The sequence below is a fragment of the Accipiter gentilis genome, chromosome 10 (genome assembly GCF_929443795.1).
Source record: "Accipiter gentilis chromosome 10, bAccGen1.1, whole genome shotgun sequence".
NCBI lineage: Eukaryota > Metazoa > Chordata > Aves > Accipitriformes > Accipitridae > Astur > Astur gentilis.
Window position 1 is genome coordinate 4,111,932 of NC_064889.1, and position 19,222 is coordinate 4,131,153.

The window sequence follows — 19,222 nt, forward strand, 5'->3', positions numbered from 1 at the left end:
ACCTCCAATAAAGGTAACGGAGACCAGCCGCCTGCGGCCTGTTTCTCCCCAGGGCGGGACTACAACTGCCGGCGGGGGCGGACTACAACTCCCGGCATGCACCGCCCGCCTCGCAGCCAATGGGAGGCGGGCGGGGGGGCGGGGCCTGGGCGTGTTTCCAGGGTAACCGGGAGGGAGGGAGGCGGGCGGGCAGCGGGGCGCCGGATCGGGCCGCTCCGCGCTCCGGTCCCGTCGCGGCGATGCCCGAGTGTCCGGAGCTGCACCTTGCCGGACGGTACATCAACGAGGCGTGCGGCGGGATGGTGTTCTCGGGCGGCGTGGAGCGTTCGGAGGTGGGTAGGGGCCCGGAGGTGCCCTTCTCCAGCGAGGCCTACCGCATTTCGGCCACCTCCCGGGGCAAGGAGCTGCGGCTGACGCTGGCCCCGCTGGGCCCCGGCCAGCCCCAGGACCTCGTCTTTCGGTTCGGCATGTCGGGGTCGTTTCGGCTGTGCCCCGCCGCCCAGCTCCCCCGCCATGCCCACCTGCGCTTCCTCAGCCGCGAGAGCCCGCCGCGCGCCCTCTGCTTCGTCGACGCCCGCCGCTTCGGCTCATGGCGGCTGGGCGACGCCTGGCAGCCGGGCCGCGGGCCCTGCGTCCTCTCCGAGTACCAGGCCTTCAGGTGAGCGTCCCACCGCGCTGCCCCGGGGAAGGCCTTCAGCCGCCTCCCCGGCTTTGTTTTGGCCGCTGCCGTGCCCCGGCAAACCTTCCCGACGCCCCGCGTGCTGTCGTCGCAGGGAGAACGTGCTGAAGAACCTGGATGACAAGGCTTTCGACAAGCCCATCTGCGAGGCCCTCTTAAACCAGAAGTTTTTCAATGGAATCGGGAATTACCTCCGTGCTGAGATCCTGTACAGGTGGGTTGAGCGCCCGCTGACCTGCCACGGAGGTTTGGTCTCCCGGAGCTTGACGGCTCCTCGACTGGGCCTCCTCGCCTGGTAGACACGGGGAAGTGCCAGAACCCAGAGTTCAGGCTTGCGTGTAACAGACGGACTCTCGCAGGTTGAAGATCCCTCCCTTTGAAAAGGCTCGGACCGTGCTGGAGGCCCTGAAGGATCAGGAGCAGGCGAGGAGGAAGAAGGTGGGGAATACCCGGTGCATTCGCAGGCTCAGAAAGTTTCCAGGCAGACACCGTACCGGGGATTTGTTTGTCTGTGGCCCTGCAGGACATCGCGGCAGCTCCCTGGGGTCTCGGGAGCCTCTTGCTTTCCATGCAGGGAGCCAGACTGAGCCGAGAAGCATTCCTGGTTTGGGTTTGGGCTCAGCAGTGGTGGAGGTGGTTTAGTTTGCTTCCCACCCCCAGTCTGGGCTCAGCCGGCTGCTCTGTTCTGGCTCTGCTTTGGGCTTAGCTGGGCATGAAGCGCTGGTTCAGGTCTGCTGTTTCGGGCCTGTTCCAGCCCAGGGTTCGGGGCCAGTTTCAGTTCGTATTTGGTTCCTCGCTCTGATGGGGCAGAACATCGTCACGAGGACCTTGCAGAGTTCAGACAGCCTCTGCCTGCACCACTGTCAGGAGGTATTTGCTGCTGAGTCTTTCCCAACCTGACAGCGGGCATTTTACATTCACAACTGCAACGCTTGCTGTGTGGGATCCTCCTCAAGCATTTTACTGTCCTTTGCCATGAACACCCGTGTCTGAGCACATCTGCCCCTCCAACGGAGCGGCAAATGGGGAGCAGCAGTTCCGTAACCTCACGTGTGCGGTGCTCGTTCGCACGTGGCCAGGCTGACGAGCTGTGACAGCTCCCCGGGCACATGCCTGCGTGCTGCGCTGGCGCTCGGCTGTGCCCGGCTTCTGCCGTCAGGAAGTCTCCGGGTATATTTGAGGCGGGTGAAGAGGAAGGGGCGAGGGAAGCAAACACCTCGCAAGCTTAAAATCTCTGGGGAAGGCTGCAGTAGAGCCCGAGGCCAGCCGATCTCATGGCCTCGGGGGAGAGGAGGTGGCTATTTTAAAGAAGACTGAAAACAAAACGTGTGACTGGAGGGCTGTTTTCACAAACTGCTGGTGTTCCTGTGTGCTAGCTGTCTTTCATATCTTTGTTAGCCGTGGGGAATGTGCTGATGCACAGTTCAAAGCCTGCGAGGGGGTGAGCTCAGGGCTGGCACTTGGTGGGGGCTGTGGCAGCTCATCCTCAGGAGGGCAAGAGGAGATGGGGAATTTGGTTGGTGTTGGGAAGGACAGACCCTGACGAGGCTGGGGTGGCTGGCAGGTGACTTCCCTCCCATTCTCCACCCCTGCAGAATCCTTCCCTGACGCTGAGCAAGAAGCTGAAGCTGATGCGGGAGAACCCAGATCTCCTGGAGCTCTGCCACACCGTGCCCATGGAGGTCATTGCGGCGGGTGAGGCGACAGGACAGGGACCTGTGGGACGGGGATGGCTGGGGGTGGCGGGGAGGCCCGGGCTTTGCGTTCTCAGCAGCAGGAGGCTTGGGAGGGCACCCCAACACCATGGTCACTGCTTCCTCTCTACTTCTGTCCTTTCCCTTTCTCCCTTCCCAGAGAAGCAGCTCCTTGACCCAGACCACTCCGATAACTACGCCGCTTTCAAGAACTGGCTGCAGTGTTACTTGGTGCCTGGCATGAGCTCCTTGCGTGACCGCAACGGCAGGACCGTGTGGTTCCAGGTAGGGGTCTGGGGTCACTGTCTGGGGCTGGGTGGCGCCCAACCACTCCTCCAAGGTGACATCAGCCCATCTTCTGCTTCTTGAGACCCCCCCAGCCTTACGCTGCATCACTGGGGGGCTCCCTCTCTGACAGACTGCTGTGACCACCAGAGGTGAAGGTGATGGGGACCCTCCATGCGGTGGCCAGCTGGCCAAGGAATGGCAGGCAGTCTGGAGCAGAGGGGCCGACTGCAGGAACGGGAGGGCTCAAGTAGTCTGGCAGCCCTGTTCCTCCCTCATGTGCCCTGTGTCTGGGTGAGGCGCCGTGGTGGGGCCTTGCAGAAGGAGCAGGGGGCTAACAGGAGAGTCCCTGACGCAGAGCAAGCCGGACTCCCCTGGCTTCTCGGGGAAACGTGGCCGTTTCCCTATCACTGTCTTGGCTGCCGGGTGGAGAAGGGGCACGGATTCTGCTGCCGCTACCTGCAGAATGACTGTGCCCCAGTCAACGCTCTGTCGCCTTCCTTGCAGGGAGAGCCTGGCCCCATGGCTCCCAAAGGTGAGTGTCCGCTGTCCTCCTTGTGGGACCTGCTCTTGCTCTGGGAGTGCTGGAGCCTGGGAAGCCCCGTGCTTGCTGCGCGGCGTGGGGGCAAAGGCAGGAGCAAAGCCTGCCTTCTCCCTGGGGTGCTGACAGGCCTGTGATGGCCAGTGGCACTGGGGGACGGAGCCCGCTGTGTCTAAGGCTTCCTACCAGCACACCCGCCTGCCTGGGCGCAGCCATTGCACTGCTTCCAGGGTGCTTTTCCAGGCCAACACCTACATCCCCTTCCTTGCCTGCCAGGCTGGTAGCAGGAGGGTGTGCTCTCCCTGGGGCTGCAAGCCTGAACAGAGCAATGTTTTGGCAGGGGAGGGAATCTGGCGGGGGAGGAGAGGAGCCCCCTCAAGCCATTCTTCCACCCCAGTGCTAATTCCTCAGTGCTCAGCTCACACATCACCTGGGACAGCGTCCCTGAAAGGTCACTCTGTCGCAGCCTGTCCCTCGAGGTGCTGGCACTCTCTGCCCCATCTCCTCACCCTGCCTAACCCAGCCACGTCTTCACACAGGGCAGACACCCCGCAAGAAGCGTGCTCAGCTGAAGGCAGATCCCAAGGCTCAGACCCCCAAGGTAAGAAGCTCTGTGGTTGTGGCTCCTGCTGGGTCTAGAGGCTGTCCTGTTCCCCGTGCCTTGCTCGGGCTGCTCCCAAATTCACGGTGGTGCTCCTACCTGGAGCTGCTCATTGTCAGGCGGTCCAAGCTCACTTCTGCTGCTAAGCTCCGGCTCTGATGTCCACCCAGGTTACCACACGTGCCTCAAAACAGCACCCCAGGGCTGCAGCAAAATGCCTGAAGTCGCCCAAGGAGGAAGAGGAGGAAGAGGTGGCTGACAGGCCAAGGAAGGGACGTGCTTGCAGGAGGAGGAAAGCGGCCACTGCTATGGCCTCGACCAAGCCTGAGGTGCTAGCCAAAGCCAAAAGAAGCTGCCGGACATCTGTGCGCAGGGGCAGAGGTGAGGCTGGCAGTCCCTGCAGCTTTCAGACGCACAGACGGGGGCTGTGGGAGCGCTCCCTCGTGTCAAGGGGACTGAAGGGGTGCCAAAAGGCAGGAAAGGAGCCGGTGGGGCTTCATGGGGCAGAACAGGGCACCTCCTCACCCTCTGACTTCTCATTTTCCTCTCCATCTTCCAGGTGCAGCCCCTGCCGATTGAGTGCTAAACACTGCCCTCCTCCTGAGGGGCACTTTTAACAGCCACAGGAGGAGCTCAGGGACGGCCTGACTGGGGGCCTGGGTTAGTGCGGGGGAGAAATGGGGCTGCTCTGTACCTGTGCTCACACCCGCTTGCTACCGCTGCATCCTGCCAGCGTGGGAAGGAGAAGCTGGGCTTGGTGATGGGGCCAATTTATCCAGCGTCCTCCTGTTGTCCCCAGGCATTTGAGGGGGTTAAGGGCCACAGATGACACATTGCGCTGGACTCTGACCCTTCCCTCTGCCTAAACATGGATTCCCTCTTCCTTCCCCTCTTCCCTTTCTGGCTGCTGCCTGGATCACTGTTTTTAGCTGACTAATAAAGTATTTTGTGTAGAAATCACCATGCACAGCTTTTCGTGCTAAGGATAACCCCTCTGTGCCCAGCCTGTTCCCCGGATGGGCTGGAGCAGGCTTCCCCTCCACCTCGCCCCCCCACCCCCCCAAAAAAATAAAGGTAAGCTCTGCCTCCCCAGTCCCAGGAGTGACATCCTGCTGAGGAGGATGCTCAGAGAGCAGCAGCTACAACAGAGCCCCTGGGAGGAGGCAGATCAGTCCAGTTATCTGGAAATAAGTTAAGAAAACAGGCTGTTTTAATGTAATTCTCTTGTTTACTTGTGTTCCCCTTCTGCAAGGGCAGCGCAAGAAGCAGGCGAAGGGAGAAGGGAATGACTGTAGTGTGTCTTTACACTCACTGCCAGGGTCTGGACAAGATGAAGGCCGAGACGCAGGAGCCACTGTGGAAAGCTGCTGCTCCCCAAACCCCCCATGGTTGCAGCAGAGCCCGTGCAGGGACAGCCAGCCTATCCCACCACCTTACCCACGCTTCAGCTAGCAAGGAACTCGCTCAGGCCCTCCTTCTCTGGTTAGGCAGGGGGCAACTGTCCTCCTTTGCTGAAGAACATGGTTGTTTTCGAGCACTGCTCTCCGATGGCCGTGTGAGCGGGAGGCTCTGCCCTTCCCCGGAACAACTGCCTCCTTGCACAGCTCTTGGGATCGGGGAAGTCCAGGCTGCCGCAGCATCAGTAAGGGCAACGGATGGCGTCACCGCCTCAAGACCAAGAGGACGGTGAGCACACGGAAGGGTGTGAAGGAAAGCCTCATGCCCCGCTGCTCTAGTGGCAGGCGGCCCTGTGCAGCCGGCCGCTCCAGGAGGTCGCAGCTGGGGAAGAAAGCAGCGGGTGAGGCTGAAGTGACCGATCTCCATCCCCACATGCACCCAGCCCTCTAGTGTGGACTTACAGCATCGCCTCCTTAACGGGGAGGGAGGTCTGGAGCCAGGCGACAACCGTGCTGCCATGTGCCTCGTACAGCCGAACTACCACGGCTTCAGGTCTGTCCTCAGCCTTTAGGGGACAGTGAAGATGGGAGTTCAGACAAATGAGACCAGTGCATCCTATCCTACACCTCAGGGTACAGCCCGACCCAGATGATCGCGGCTGAGCAGCTCTGCCTGTGTGCACCCGCATTCCCAACCTGCCATGGTTCAGCACTAACGACTGTGGCTGCGGTACCCACATATGGATGTGGATACTACCGTGATCCCTGGTGCGAGTGCCTGCCTGGCCTGGCAGAGAGGGGTGCTAACCCACCTTGTCCTCACCTAGCAGGACATGCAACTCAGAGGGATTGCTGTTTCCGCTCAGCTGAGCCTGCCCACCACCCAAGGTGGGGGAAAGAGCAAGCCATGCTTAACAACAACAGCTTAACCCGTCTGCCCTCCCCATTTCTGCCCCAGGGACTTGCCTGCTTGACAGTCTCCAGCACGACTGCAGGTGAGCTGACAGAAAAGGCGCTCCAGGCCGGGCACTGGGCAGAGCTGGCCGGGACTGCGTGGAGGGGGAAATTCATGTTGTAGGCACACTGGATCACACCGGCGTCCTGGAAGGAACCTGCAACAGAAGAAGCTCTAGCCAGCCTCTACATATGCACAGCCAGAGACATGCTCACCCCAAGGCTCACTGGAGCATCCAGCACCCTGCGTGTCCCCACAGGACCCAGCTCCTCCCATCACTCACCCAGGTGAGGCATCACGGCGTAGGTGAACTGGTGGTGTGTGATGTCTGCTGTGGCATCAGGGGACTTGGGTGCTCTCAGCCTAAGGCAATAAGAGGTAGGTGAGACTGGCGTCTCGGCAGCACCCTCTGTCACCCAGCGCAGAGCCAGAAGAGCACTGTGACAAGACAACTGCCTCATCCTGCTACCTCGAGGCTGGGCCCCGAGGTGGAAGCCAGCATGCTGCTCGTTTCTGGCAACAGCAAACAGACCCCGGACAGTCCCAGAAGCTAAAATACTTGAAGGGTGTTTTCCTGTGAAACTTGTGGCTGATGCAGTCAAACTGAAATGATGTGTAGAGTTTCTCTTAGCTTTGTATGCATCCGTAACATTGCTGTTCCTTCCCTCTCCTTACACATCCCCTCCTGGGGTACATTTTGGCCAGCAACAGAAAAATTACTTGGTACAAACACAGACCTGATCTCTCCTGAATTATCTATGAGCATAACTAATAAGAATTACATTATCTTAGTCAATTGTAGTTCAGTCAGCCAAAAGTTCCCAGACAACAAACAGCCAGCCGCTTAGGCTAATACCAGACTATCTCCTTATTAACTATGATCATTTAGGACCAGGTGTTGCCTCGACTTCCAAGAGACAGCTCAGAAGGCAAAGTGACTGCTGCAGCTCCACCCTCACCCCAACCCTAACTCACAGCGAGAGGCTGAGGATGTTCCCATGGGCTGATGCCCCATATTTGCAGTCGTTCAGCAGTGCCACCCCAAAGCCGTGCTCAGAGAGATCCAGCCACTTGTGAGCCCACACCTGCAGGAGGTACCAAGGGACATACTCACCACGCAGAGCTACTGCCTGGGAGCAAAAGCAGCCCCACCACAGGAGAAGGTTGGTCCTGGGCCCAGACCACCTTTCCTCTCACCTCGAATCGAGCCCAGTCCCAGGATGTGTTCCAGTGTGTTGGCCGCTGCAGGTGTCCAAACTGGATCTCATAGGTGGCGTTTGTGCTCCGGACCTGCACAGGGAACTCCACCTTCAGGAACTTGTGAGCCTCCTTCCACTCAACCTAAATGCAGTAGCAGAAGGACATCACCACATGGGGCTGACAGGCAGAGGCTGCACTTATCCTTCCCCGGTGCGCAGTAGCCAGCTCTCACCCAGGCCAGACCAGGTACAATAAAACCACACTAGAGTCTGAACACAGATGAACTGGCAGGCCTCTCTTCCACCCTTGTCTCTCAGGGCTGCCTTCCCCTAAGGCAGAGGACAGGCAGTGGGGGACTCCAGGGAAGGAAAGAGGAGGGGGAACGTAATTCAGACACGAGGTTCAGCTCCCCAGGGCCCTGCCTGCACAGTGCAGATGCTCATATCGCACAGCAGCCACTGGCCAAACCTGGGTCAGGAAGCGGAGGTATGGGCACGTGGCATCCAGGATGATCTCCTGGGTTAAGGTGCTGCTTTTCCCAATCTGCAGAGAGAAGCTTGCACTTCCCCGCAGGCCCCCAGCCAGGGTGATTTCCAGAGGCTTCAGAAGCACTGTCACTGGCTTCCTAGAGAAAGGGATAAAGGCAGAGCTGGTCTCAGCCTGGTAGATTCACGTTCCCAAATCCCAATACAGCCTCCCACAGAGCAGGCACACACGTCTCCAGAGTGAATGCTCTGTTAGAGCTTTTGTTACAGCTAGGACTGACAGGGAGGCAAGAACCTCAGAGCAAAGTCAAAATTCAAGTGCTGCATGCACTGCTCTTCTACCTGGTTTCCAAGTGATAATCCATCACGTCCCAGGCATCCCAGTACAGGGGAACATCATCAAAGAGTGCAAACTGGTTGGCATAGCAGCCATCTGGCACTGACTCTCTGGAACAAAGTGGAACAGAGAAACAGCAGTGTAAGAATTGGCAGTGGAGAAGGGCGTACAGTGAGAAGACCCGAGAGAGGTTTGAGGAGCCCGGTTCCATAACTGGCTGATAGACGTACCTCTCAGAGTCCCCCACCCGAAGCGAGGTCAGGCGCCCCATCATGTCCAGGCAGACTGCAATCACCCCATTCTCCATGGCAATGGAGCCATCCTCCTGGGGGGAAAGGACAGAAACAGACTCTCAGACCCACAACTTCGGGAGTCAAGTGCCCCTGTTGCAAATCTAGTGTGCAGACTTGCTGCGTGCTGGATTCCCTAGATTTCTCCCCCATCAACCTTTGATGCAGGGTACACCGATCTGAGGACAACTGCTGTTGTGCTTACCTGTTTCCTCACTGCCACAGGCTGAGGGGGCAGCAACGGCTCCCTCACTATAGCATAGCCCATGCTGGGGACTGTCACCAGAGCTGGAAAGCAAAGAGGTTCTGCTCCAACATCTGCCCCAGACCTAACCCTAAGTCACACTGTGCTGCCCTGCTGCTCTCATGTCAAACCTACCACCTCCTTTCATACCCTCCTCTTCTTCATCCATAGTTCAGGGACAACTTGAAGTCGGATAAAGTCCCAAGGAGTGATTTGACAAGTCAGTAAACCCTGCCCAGGGCAGGGAGAGGCATGTATTTCTTTGTCAGCTGCCTCTGCCCCTGTAAGAAATTCTGATACAAGAGTAACCCCCACGTTAGACGTACCTAAAGTCTCTGTTCCGGCTGGCCCAGTCCTGGAGATCACCTCAGTCCGTTCCCAGGGCAAAGTGTTCAACACGAGGGTGCTCTTGGTGCTCCCTGCCTTGGGCTGCAGCAGTTCCCTGCATAAGGACTGCACAGCTTCCTCCTGCAGACGAGCACCAACCCTGCGGATCTCTGAGCAACAAAAAGGCCTGAGCTGGATCCAGCCAGGCTGTTTCTCACATCTGAGAGAGTTTCTGGCACTCCCGTGCAATGTACACACACTTTAGCTACTTCCAAGCTACAATTACTAATTATCATTAGTATTATTATCTATTAGTACGTAATTAAAATTTATAATTATTCTTAACTTTGTTATTACAAGATTACAATGAGCTATGCCAGTTCAAGTGGAAAATTGTGGTGCTATAATAAAGTAAAGCTACTGCAAGTGCCTGTGGGCAGGCAGGAGCAAACCTTTGCTGGGTCTCTCCTGGCATGCCAGCAGCAAGCAGAGAAGTCAATAACTTGGGATGTTTTTTAATCCTTTGGGGCCCCTGCTAATTCCCTGTTGAGTTAGCACTATTACAGACACATGCCTGCACAGGGTCGACCCATAGTGCCTGGCAGTCCAGGACTGAAACCTCTGCAGCCCCACTAGGCAGGACTCAGTGCGCTCCAATGGGTACGCGCCCTCCTAGCCAAACTCCCTGCTCACCTGTGTAGTATTGCAGGGCATCCTCAACCACGAGCTGGATACAGCTGCCTGGCAAAACATCATGGAATTGGTTGAGCAGCAACAACCTACAACAGAGAACAGAAACCAGGTGAGGAAGCAAGGGAGAGCACCAGATGTGTTCTGGCTTACCGAGCCCTCACTGCAAGACGGACAAACTTAGTAACTGTTCCTCATCCCCCTGTTAGCAAACACCTGAGAGAAAAGGATTTTTTCTGCAGCGTCCCTTAAATCCCTGTATGTTAGGACTTGTCAACTGTCATCTTAGTAAACCACAACCGTGGGGAGTAAGAACTATTTTTTTTATCCCTCAGGGCTACCAGACATATTGTAGCACAAGTTCAGACAAGTCACAACTGGCGAGGAATAAGCTTAGGTTGGGAATGAAGCTTCCAGCCTGCGGAATAGTGAGGCTTTGGAGCTATCTTCCAATGGGAGAATCAAGCAAAGCACTGAAACGCTTTCCGGGTGGAGCCCTGATCAGTTTACAGAAGGAGTTGTGTACACACAGCGCTGCAGCGCTGAATCTGCAAAGGTCCCTACGTCCTAACTATGCAATGCTCTCCCACTCGCTCAAGAGGCAGTTCAAATGAAGACAAACTGTGGTCAGCCACCCTTCTGGCTCCAGCTCAACGGGGCTGAGAGATAAGCGACCATCTCCCACCGTCAGCCCACTGAGCTGCCTGATAACTGCCCACACCAGTGTAGCCCAACTGGTCCAGGCTAATTTTGGTGCACTGACAGCAAGGATTTCTACCCATACTCAGGCAGGGACAAGGAGCTGTAGGGGATGGGTAGTGGTACCCCAAGAGCAGCCAGCTCTCACATTAAAGTCCCCAGACCGCACCACATCCTCCCCTGGTACCATCAGTGCTCCCATACACCCTCACCTCCAGAGCCGCTGCAGCTGGCTGGCAGGATACTGGAACATGCCGCCCCGTGCCATAGCCAAGGTGCTGAGTACTTCAACGTCATGGAGTATTTGCTCACACTCCCGATTCCCCTTCTTTATCTGGTGTCAAAGCAAGGAGAGAAGGAAGATGCTTAGGAAATTGGTAGCTGGGAGTAGATCTCTCACACCAGCAGCAAAAACCCAGCTCCAGTGCAAGAAGGTTGGTTATTTGTAGGAGTCATGAGTTTGCCATTAACAGTGAGTAATTTTTTGCCACAGATCAAACTGAAACTTCCCGCACAGGACATAGCTTCCCCTGTCTCTGTTCTCACCTTCCTCCCCTTCTTCTGGCTCTTCACCCAAGCTCTGCAACTATCTGCTAAAGTGAAGGACGTGGCAGCTGTCGACTAAGGGGGCCCTGCCATGTCCAGGCTTCCCTCTCACCCCTTGAAGAAAGTCTGGCAATAGATCTGCCTTTTGGAGTCCTGGCTACAAGGTGGCTCCCACTGCTGAGACCTAAAGGGCACTGTCTGAACCTTGGAGCCGCCTGAGTAGTAGCGAAGAAAACTGAGAATGGCCAACTTCCCTGGGGGGAAGGGAGACCACTGCCCCTATCCCATGCGCACAGTCACCTGGGCCTGGGTGGTGTACGTGCCGTTGTGCAGCTCGAGGAAGAGCTCTCCCACCCAGGTGCACAGCTGTGATGACTCCTTCTCCAGGACAGAAAAGAGTCGGTCAGGAGTGGAGATCTGAACCCTGTGGGAGAGACACACAAACAGCAATGAGCCAGGGGAGAAGCCTGTGACACTGCTAATGGTGCACCCTGACCAGAAAGGTGACAGCCCCAGAACCAAGGCCTCAGAAACACCAACACAATGACACACAGTGTTCCCCTCAAACTCCTCCTACCCCTTTCCCACTCCACACTCGTCTTGCTGCCTGCCACAGAGATCTGGACATTCCACAGGCAGGGACTGACTGTCAGGCACTGCTGCTGTGCTGGCCACTCACCCCACAGCTCTACTGAGAGCTCGCAAGCAGTCCAAAGCTGCCCCATGTACCTGTTCTCACAGCTCTTGATATTGGAGAGGGTCTGTGTCCCTGACAATCCTTCCTAGCCCTCTGCTTGTCCCGCTTGCTCCCTGGCCTCCTTCGCACACCCTTTCTTTTGGCACTGCTGAAAGCCAGGCCTGGCTCAAAACAAGTGCTTCTGCAAGGAGAGAGGAAGGGAGCTCCCTCCTCACCTTGGCAGCCCATCTGTGTCACTCATTCTCTTCATCCTGTCTAGCATCTTCTGTGTGGGGCCCCCTCCTCCATCTCCAAAGCCGAAGAGGAGTGCGCTGTGGTTCACACGTCCTTTGTCCTTGTTGTTCTTCACTGTTTTCAGCATCTAAAGGGATTTTTGGACAGCACCCAGTCCCAGCTCCACACAAGAAAGCCAGGTCAGCCTTTAGGGTGCAAAGCCCAGTCCTGCCCCTCTTCCCCAGCCCAAGCCGTCAAAATCAGGCACAGACACATCTCAGAGGCAGGCAACTGACTGCCAAGCGCCCAAACAGCCTTTGTCCAGCAACGCTGACAGCTATCCCGCTCCCTTCCCAGGCAGTGCCCTCTCCTAGGAGCCTCAGATCTGGCCCCAAGGGGCTGGCAGTGCACTTCACGTACAGTTCTGGTAACCTCACTCACCTCCTCCACTCGCCCGTGCATCCCATAGGAGTCACCAGGGGGGAAATGGGTCAGGACTCGGGAACCATCTATGCCTTCCCAGAAAAAGGTGTGATGCTGGAGAGGAGCCAAAGGAAAGTGTGGTGTCTCATACAGCCCCCCTGTACCACACAGTGCCAAAATGTTAAAGCACAGCTCCATTGCTCCCAGGAGTACCCAAAAGGAAATCTCTGGTCATGCTGGTACCAGAAAGGGATAAATTCACGCTTAGCTCAGTGTTTCAAGGCTCCCAAACTCATCTCCCACACAAATGTGCACATGGAGGCCACACTTCAACCACATCAGCATAGAACTTATGCACTAAGAGCCCAAGCTTCCTTGCAAGCCCTGTCAAACACACAAAGCCCAGCACCTTTGTCAGCAGGGAAGTGCACCCGGGACAGGCACTTCAGAGCCCCTTGAGGATTCAAACTGGGCCTTCACTTTCTCTCCACGGGTTTACAGGACGATCAGTGCAAGGAGACAGTTGCACAAGGATGGGGAATGCCACAAGGGCAGGAAACAGCAGAGGAGAGGCTGTCTGTTAGGCCTGCACGCAAGTCACAGTTTCCCATCTGGAAGCAGAAGGAAATTGTAGGCCAGGGGCCCAGCTGGGATCTCTAACCATGCCCTTCCTCTCCCTAAAGCCTGACAGGACATTGCTACCACCATAAACTGGTGGCTTCTGGAAGAAGAGCTTGTGTCAGCTGAGCTGAAGGACTGGCTCGACCTGTGGAACCAACAGGTCCAGCCCGGCAGACAGACTCAAGCAACCGCAAGCCCATCCCCTGGGAAGAAGGGAAGCACAGCTCACCGGGAAGGTGTTCACCAGGTTCCAGCTGAGCTTCTGTGTGAGGAACCGCCTGATCCCACAGCCACGCATCAGCTGGGGCAGCTGGGCTGAGTATCCAAATGTGTCTGGCAGCCAGAACTGGGAGCAGAGGTGACAGCAGCAGAGAGACACACGTGAGTCATGCTGGCCACAAATCACAGCCTGAGCTCATAGAGGGTTTCTTGGTAGTCAGACTCTCAGCTCTTCTTGCAGAGGGGACAGAAGATGTGCTAGACAAGGAACAATTCTAGAGACCTGCCAGGGACCTACAAGTCGTATAACCAAGGCGTGGAGCTGTGCTAACTGCCATGATACATGGGGGAGTAGATATTTACTTATCATGGCTTTAGCTGCAAAAAGCAGGCCAACGTGAGGCACCTGAACACCGTACCCGGAGAACCAAAGAGAAACCCTCACGCACAGCCAGAGCTGGAAGGGGATGGTGTGCAAAGAAGGTGTGCTGAAAAAGAGCAAGTACCTCTGAGCAGATCCGGCCAAACTGCTCCTGGAAGAACAGCTGTCCCTGGAGGAACTGCCGTACCATGGACTCCCCGCTGGGCAGGTTCCCATCCTGGGGGGAAAGCACAGGGAGTCCATGTGGCAAGCCAGGTGCCGGGGAAGGGGAACTCTTGTGAGCGTCCCATTCCCACCGTCATCCCAACCTGGCAGATCATGGGGAGGATCTGAACAGAGCTCAGCAGAGGGCAGAAAGGAGGAACAGAGCTCAGCCAGTCCAGACCAAAGCTCCTTTCTCAGGGAATGAGACGATTTGGGAGAGGGATGGTATTTTTGTGAGGCTAGACACTGCAGATAGCTGCTGTAGCCAGAGACCTTCACCAACTAGACCAGCTCAGCAAAGGCTCTGCTCTCCCCCACCAGTGTCAGGACCGGTCCCAGAGGGATGGCACAGGGAGTGTGTGGCAGGCCAGGGTCACTACGCTTCTCACCATTTCCACCCAGGTACCTCCAACGGGAATGAACTGCTCCTTCGCCACGAATTCCTGAATCTGTGTGTAGAGCCCAGGGTACCAGGTCCGCACCCACTCAAACTGCTGCGCCTGCCAGAGCACAGAGATCAGCCTCGGCTCCCACCACATTGCTCCACACTGATGTCCCTCCTCTCTGCAACTGCACAGGACACTCCCAGTCACCCCCCCTCCATCTCGTTTTGAGTCATGCTGGAGAGGAAATATGCCATGAGCAGAAGGAGAGGTCCCCCAGAGGGAGATCACTCACCTGGGAGCAGGCAAAGGTGAGCTCTGGATTGCGCTCCATCAGACGGACCACCGTGACCCAGCTCCGAGCACACTTACGGATAGTCTCCTCATATGGCCACAGCCAGGCTGCGGGGACAAGCATGGCCCCACCACAGTTATTGCTCAGCACAAGCCCCTTTGGGAATGGGCCTGTGCTGCCTTTCACGTATCAGCCAGGGAAAATGCTAGAGCAAAATGCTGTCCTTTGGCTAAGTGCCTGACAGCAACATCGCCTACGGCCTCCAGCTCCCGCTTCTCCCACTGCCTTTCCGCTGAGACTGAAACCCCTCCAGGTGACAGACCAGCTATATGGCAGCAGAGAGGGCCCTTTCCTTTCCCTTGGGGCACTGTACCCGGTGCCTGGAGCCCAGGGGCAGCCAGCTCTCCCCTTGGGCAGCATGCTCTGGCCTCCAGGTCAGCAGACAGGGAGCGCTGTGCTGCTCTCACCAGAGTCAATGTGGCAGTGACCCACAGCATGGATGGTGTGCTGGCTCTCGCCGTTCCTCTGGCTGAAGATCGCCGCAGCCAGGTCACGGGCAGCGGGGAAGGTGGAGGGATCCATAACGTCACACATGTTGACCATCTGGTTGGCAGTGTACAGTGCCTGGAAACTCCTCTGGTTTTCCTCGCCGAGGAGCTGGGGTTGAGAGTGATTACAGCTTGACTCGGAGCTTGGCACATCCTCTGGCTCCAAGCAGCTCTCTGTACCAGCTCGGATGCCATCTACCCCAGGAAGAACCTGCTACCTCCTTCCACCATCTCTCTCTGCCAGTGGTGCCAGGTAAACACCGTGTCCTGCTTCACAGACACAACCATATGTCTATGCTCCTTTGCCTTCTAAAGCCGGGTTACACATACGCCCATCCCAGGGGGCTCTGGTCTAAGAGATCCTACCCTGGAGCAGAAAGTGGATGAAAAAAACACCTGTAGCTTCTCTCTGTTCAGTTTTCTCCTACTCTAGACAAAATCAATTGTGCTAAAGCAGCAGGAGCAAATATTTGCTCCTTCAGGGCCTCCTGGTGGGAGGAGACAGGTCATGGAATGGCAGCAGAAGGAGATAAAATGAAGTTGTGGAAGGAGGTGGAAAGGGTGAGAGAAGAGAAGAGAATGAGCTCACAGACCTGGGCCATGTCCAGCAGTATTTCAAGATCCACCAGCAGTTCATAGACATCCCTGTTGAAGATGACCAGCTCAGCCTTGCTCAGGGTGAACCTCCTGTCAGGGTCCGGAGGGGCAATCATACTGCCCTTGCCGGCCCCAAAGAGACCGTTGCAGGCCAGCTCCACATACAGCGTCAGACTGGAGAGCAAAAGGAAACCATCAGGGAGCAGACTACAAGCAATCAGCTGGGAAAGTCCATTCCCCTCCCCCTGGTGCGACCAGCCCGACCTGAACAATGGTCAGAGCCCCTGAATGCTGGATACTTCCCAGAGCACCTGGACACAGGCAGGGGTATCTCAACCCAACCTCTTTGTTTCAAACAACGCCAAGCTCCCCCAGTGGTGGGGGGGGCTCCTCGGGGCTCTGGCCAGGCTGACCACCCACCTGTGGGGCTCTGACTCTTTCAGGCTGCTTGTCAGGATGTAGCTGGTCTTCTCACCTTCCTTAGTCAAACCCTGCAGGGGAAGACAGCACATTTAACACACATCTTCAGAGGTGTTAACCTTCAGAGGACAGCGGGCTGGATGGGCAGGACAAGACACTCCAAAGCCCAGCTGGACAGCGGAGTCTGGTCCCACGTGACGTGGGACAATGCCTCCCACAAGAACAACTGGCACAGAAACTGCTGCTGTCCCAGCAGTAACACAAACCCTGAGCACACCACCACAGAGCAGGGCAGGGCTGGAAAAGGTCACCTGAGCCATTCCACCGCCCCAAAGCAGGACTGAAACTGACATGCGTTTACAAGAGTCCATCCCACAGTTCTTGACAGCAGTGGAGGTTTACATCACAGGTCTAATGCTTGCCTATCCTTCCAGGACAGATGAGCTAACACTTAAGCAAGGGACTTTCAGCTGTTACCGGTTTGCAGACCAGAATTTTAACTCTTGGTGGGGGACAACTGCTAGAAAACAGACTCAAACCCACCACCAGCAGTCTTTGTTTTCTGGGCCGAACTTTGGAAATAGCCCACAGACCCTCTGCAGTCTGATGGCACAGCATGCAAAACATGAGTAATCCTCTACCCCATCCCGCACATCAGACTCTTCACAAACACTGCCCTTCTCTGCACAGCAGTTTTCCCCGTATTTAAAGACAGCTCTCCTATTGCCTCAGAGAGTACCACTTGAGTCTAAACAACTCTAGAACTACATATACTCCTCCTGTTTTTCTTCGTGACCACTCTGTCTAGACCTACAATTGTTCTTGGTTCTGTCTTGTTGGTCCACATGTTATTTTATGCCCCCCAACACATGTAGGCATTCCCCTGAAGAGTCCATAACAAATGGGAGGGGGTTTCTTCTTACTGCCCCATTTCAGAGGGCTAAGGAAGATGACCATTCTGTATGTAGCAGAGCACCTAGAACAGCTGGCGTCCCCCTGATCCACACCTCCTTACCTGGACAGGCTGGCCGTCTCGCCACACCATGCCCTCCCCATCGCTCTCCCAGACGAAGTGCACTTCCCGCCCTGCCCATGCCTGGGGGATGCTCAGCTCCACCTTAAACCAGCACGTCTCCCACCTGGAAGAGAGCAGGCAGCAACCTCAGCCCACCGTGAGACCTTCTCCCAAGGGAAACCACAGTCCCCCAGAGCCTCCATGGAAAAAGCAGAGTGAGGACAGCACACAAGTTTGACGTGATTCAAATGTAGTGGTGCTACCTGTCCATACAGACCTGCTTTAACCTATGCCCCCAGACACGGCGTAAGTCTGGACATGGCTCCCTGTGCGGCTGGCTGTGACACATCTTCAGTTTAAGCAGCACACAGTGCCTGCACATGCCAGCCTTGTTCTGTGCCATTTAAACGTACTGGGCTTTCCCTTTGCCACAAGCTTCTGACCTGACCGGTCACTCTTTCACCAAGTGAAACTTCTAACTCATGGCACCCACTATTGCCAGTTGTTGTTGAGGCTTAGAGATTTGACAGCAAGTTAAAAGCCAAGCTGAGTGGGGTGATGCGCTCTGTCAAGCTGACAGGGACTGGAAAACTGTTCCTCCATCCCCCACAGCAACCCAGAAAAGTACTAGGAATTGAATTATGCCGGAGACAGGGCAGTTTATCAATCTGTCTGGACCTGTGACCCTTCTCATCATGTCCCTTAAGCCCTAGGGCAGGCTAGTGCCCAGGCTGCAAGGAGGCACAGCAGCCCCAGCGAGTGAGGAAGCTCAGAAGGCAGCACACAAACCCCGTGGTGCTGGCCCCAACCCAGCCTCTTCTGGGACCGCAGAGAAACAGACAGTAGCATCGCGCATCTTTGACCACTGCTAGGAAAAAACCCCCCCGGTCTTCTCCCCGCCCTGACAAAGCACACAGGTCCCATGCAGAAGCAAGCATCAGGGTCACAACCAAGACTATGAACACGAGCTCTCAGCAGAAAGGATGGATGCACCCGCCTCTTTACTCTCCTCGGAAACAGACACACCTCGGTCTGTTTCCTCATGAAATCTCCGTAAGGGTTTCTGGGCAGACACCTTCTACCTAAAGCACTCAACAGGGAAGAGGATTATCATCTCATTTCTTTGCTGTTGAAAGCTCGTTAAGATTCACACGCACAAGTAACCGAGACGTGAGCTCCAGCCCCACCGCGGTCATGGAACCACTGAAACCTGGTACTCACGTGGGCCCAAAGGAGTCTCCCACTTTAGCTGGTCTGAATTCCTGCCCGACGGCCTCATCATACAGGATGCGCCGCGGGGTCTGGAAGAAGGATAGCGACACTGGCGGACAGCGATCCCCAAAAAGCCTGCAGTCGGAGAGATGGCCGGGACATGATTAATAAGGTCAGTCCTGCGGGGACCAGCCCGGTAGGGTGGGGATAGAGAGCACCCTGCTTTCCCAGCATGGCTGTTATCACCCTGCTATCACTTAATACTCTCAGAGTATTAACTGAAAAACAGAATAATAACTTGCCCCGCTGAAGGGGCCTGTTGGAACTCGGCCTCCAGCACCGGGGGGGCAGAGGTGACTGTGCCAGTGGTACTCCGAGGCAGAGCTCCAGGCTGCCTAGGGTGTCTGTGTGCTTTGTTCACTGAACCCTCCCCGAGCCCTGGGCGGCAGCGACCGGGGGGGGGGGGGAGGGGGAAGCGGCCTCCCCTCAGGGGCCGGCGGTGGAGTTGGGGGCCGGACACACACGGGAGCAGGCCCAGGCGCGGCGCGGCCAGCCCCGCCTGCTGCCAGCGCCCCGGGGAGGGCCTGGAGATGGGGATGGAGGTGGGAGGAGGAGGCCCCACCGCCCACCTGCCCCGCAGGTTGCAGTCAGTGAAGTAAATCTCGGAGAGGAACTTCTCGACCCGCTCCAGCGCCGTACGCCGATGCTTCAGGGCGGCCATAATGGCCGGCCGGCTGCGCTCTGCGCATGCGCGGCCCCAGCGCCCGGCCTTCCCCCTCCACCCCGCCTCCGCGCGTGGCGCATGCGCAGTGGGGCGGCGCGGACCTGAGCGGACCCGGTGGGGCGGAGGCGGCCGGTGAGGCCCCGGGTTCGGTCCCCGTCAGCGCCGCTTCCAGGCGGTCTCCTGGGGCAGTCCCCCGGGTGGTTTGGGACGTTTCGCTGGGTTAAGGGCCTGTCCCGGGACAGGGCCGGGCCTGCCTGGCTGCACCCAGGTTTCCCCGGGTGATGGGCCCGCGCCCTGCC

The 19,222-nt window shown here is 57.0% G+C and overlaps 2 protein-coding genes across 7 annotated transcripts; one reads left to right on the forward strand and one right to left on the reverse strand.

The window, feature by feature from the left end:
• The first annotated feature begins 11 nt into the window (after positions 1-11).
• On the forward strand, positions 12-5,187 carry NEIL1 (nei like DNA glycosylase 1). Of its 5 annotated transcripts, none has more exons than XR_007507489.1 (10): positions 12-658; positions 774-893; positions 1,039-1,117; positions 2,275-2,374; positions 2,534-2,658; positions 3,166-3,193; positions 3,739-3,800; positions 3,971-4,181; positions 4,360-4,460; positions 5,119-5,187. XR_007507489.1 is itself a non-coding variant. In XM_049812396.1 (9 exons), exons 1-9 carry the CDS (start codon positions 120-122, stop codon positions 5,087-5,089), a joined length of 1,296 nt encoding a protein of 431 aa, XP_049668353.1. In that variant the 5' UTR covers positions 12-119; the 3' UTR covers positions 5,090-5,168. The 5 variants fall into 5 exon arrangements, 3 of the variants coding, with proteins under 3 accessions (XP_049668353.1, XP_049668354.1, XP_049668356.1); XR_007507490.1 differs by lacking the exon at positions 5,119-5,187 and adding an exon at positions 5,058-5,081; XM_049812396.1 differs by lacking the exon at positions 4,360-4,460 and having other exon boundaries at positions 5,058-5,168.
• On the reverse strand, positions 4,976-18,928 carry MAN2C1 (mannosidase alpha class 2C member 1). 2 transcript variants are annotated; one of them, XM_049812394.1, is made up of 26 exons: positions 18,829-18,928; positions 18,209-18,334; positions 16,988-17,111; positions 15,973-16,043; positions 15,549-15,726; positions 14,875-15,064; positions 14,408-14,514; positions 14,119-14,229; positions 13,650-13,742; positions 13,154-13,270; positions 12,322-12,417; positions 11,883-12,028; positions 11,271-11,394; positions 10,637-10,758; positions 9,729-9,814; positions 9,035-9,205; positions 8,670-8,752; positions 8,405-8,499; positions 8,180-8,284; positions 7,821-7,977; positions 7,350-7,493; positions 7,128-7,237; positions 6,436-6,515; positions 6,164-6,309; positions 5,660-5,763; positions 4,976-5,579 (listed from the first exon to the last, which is right to left on the reverse strand). In XM_049812394.1, the coding sequence occupies exons 1-26, from the start codon at positions 18,918-18,920 to the stop codon at positions 5,462-5,464; spliced, it is 3,096 nt and encodes a 1,031-aa protein (XP_049668351.1). In that variant the 5' UTR covers positions 18,921-18,928; the 3' UTR covers positions 4,976-5,461. The 2 variants fall into 2 exon arrangements, with proteins under 2 accessions (XP_049668351.1, XP_049668352.1); XM_049812395.1 differs by lacking the exon at positions 14,119-14,229.
• Positions 18,929-19,222: the final 294 nt, after the last annotated feature.

Excerpts from the sequence above, each read along its gene's own strand:
- MAN2C1 (XM_049812394.1), bottom strand. The coding sequence starts at position 18,920 with ATGGCCGCCCTGAAGCATCGGCGTACGGCGCTGGAGCGGGTCGAGAAG. Across the intron at positions 9,206-9,728 it reads TGCCCTGCAATACTACACAG|AGATCCGCAGGGTTGGTGCT; the intron begins GTGAGCAGGGAG and ends TTTGTTGCTCAG. Across the intron at positions 5,580-5,659 it reads CCCGTTAAGGAGGCGATGCT|CTGCGACCTCCTGGAGCGGC; the intron begins GTAAGTCCACAC and ends TTTCTTCCCCAG.
- NEIL1 (XM_049812396.1), top strand. The coding sequence starts at position 120 with ATGGGAGGCGGGCGGGGGGGCGGGGCCTGGGCGTGTTTCCAGGGTAAC. Across the intron at positions 894-1,038 it reads CGTGCTGAGATCCTGTACAG|GTTGAAGATCCCTCCCTTTG; the intron begins GTGGGTTGAGCG and ends GGACTCTCGCAG. Across the intron at positions 4,182-5,057 it reads ATCTGTGCGCAGGGGCAGAG|CGCAAGAAGCAGGCGAAGGG; the intron begins GTGAGGCTGGCA and ends CTGCAAGGGCAG.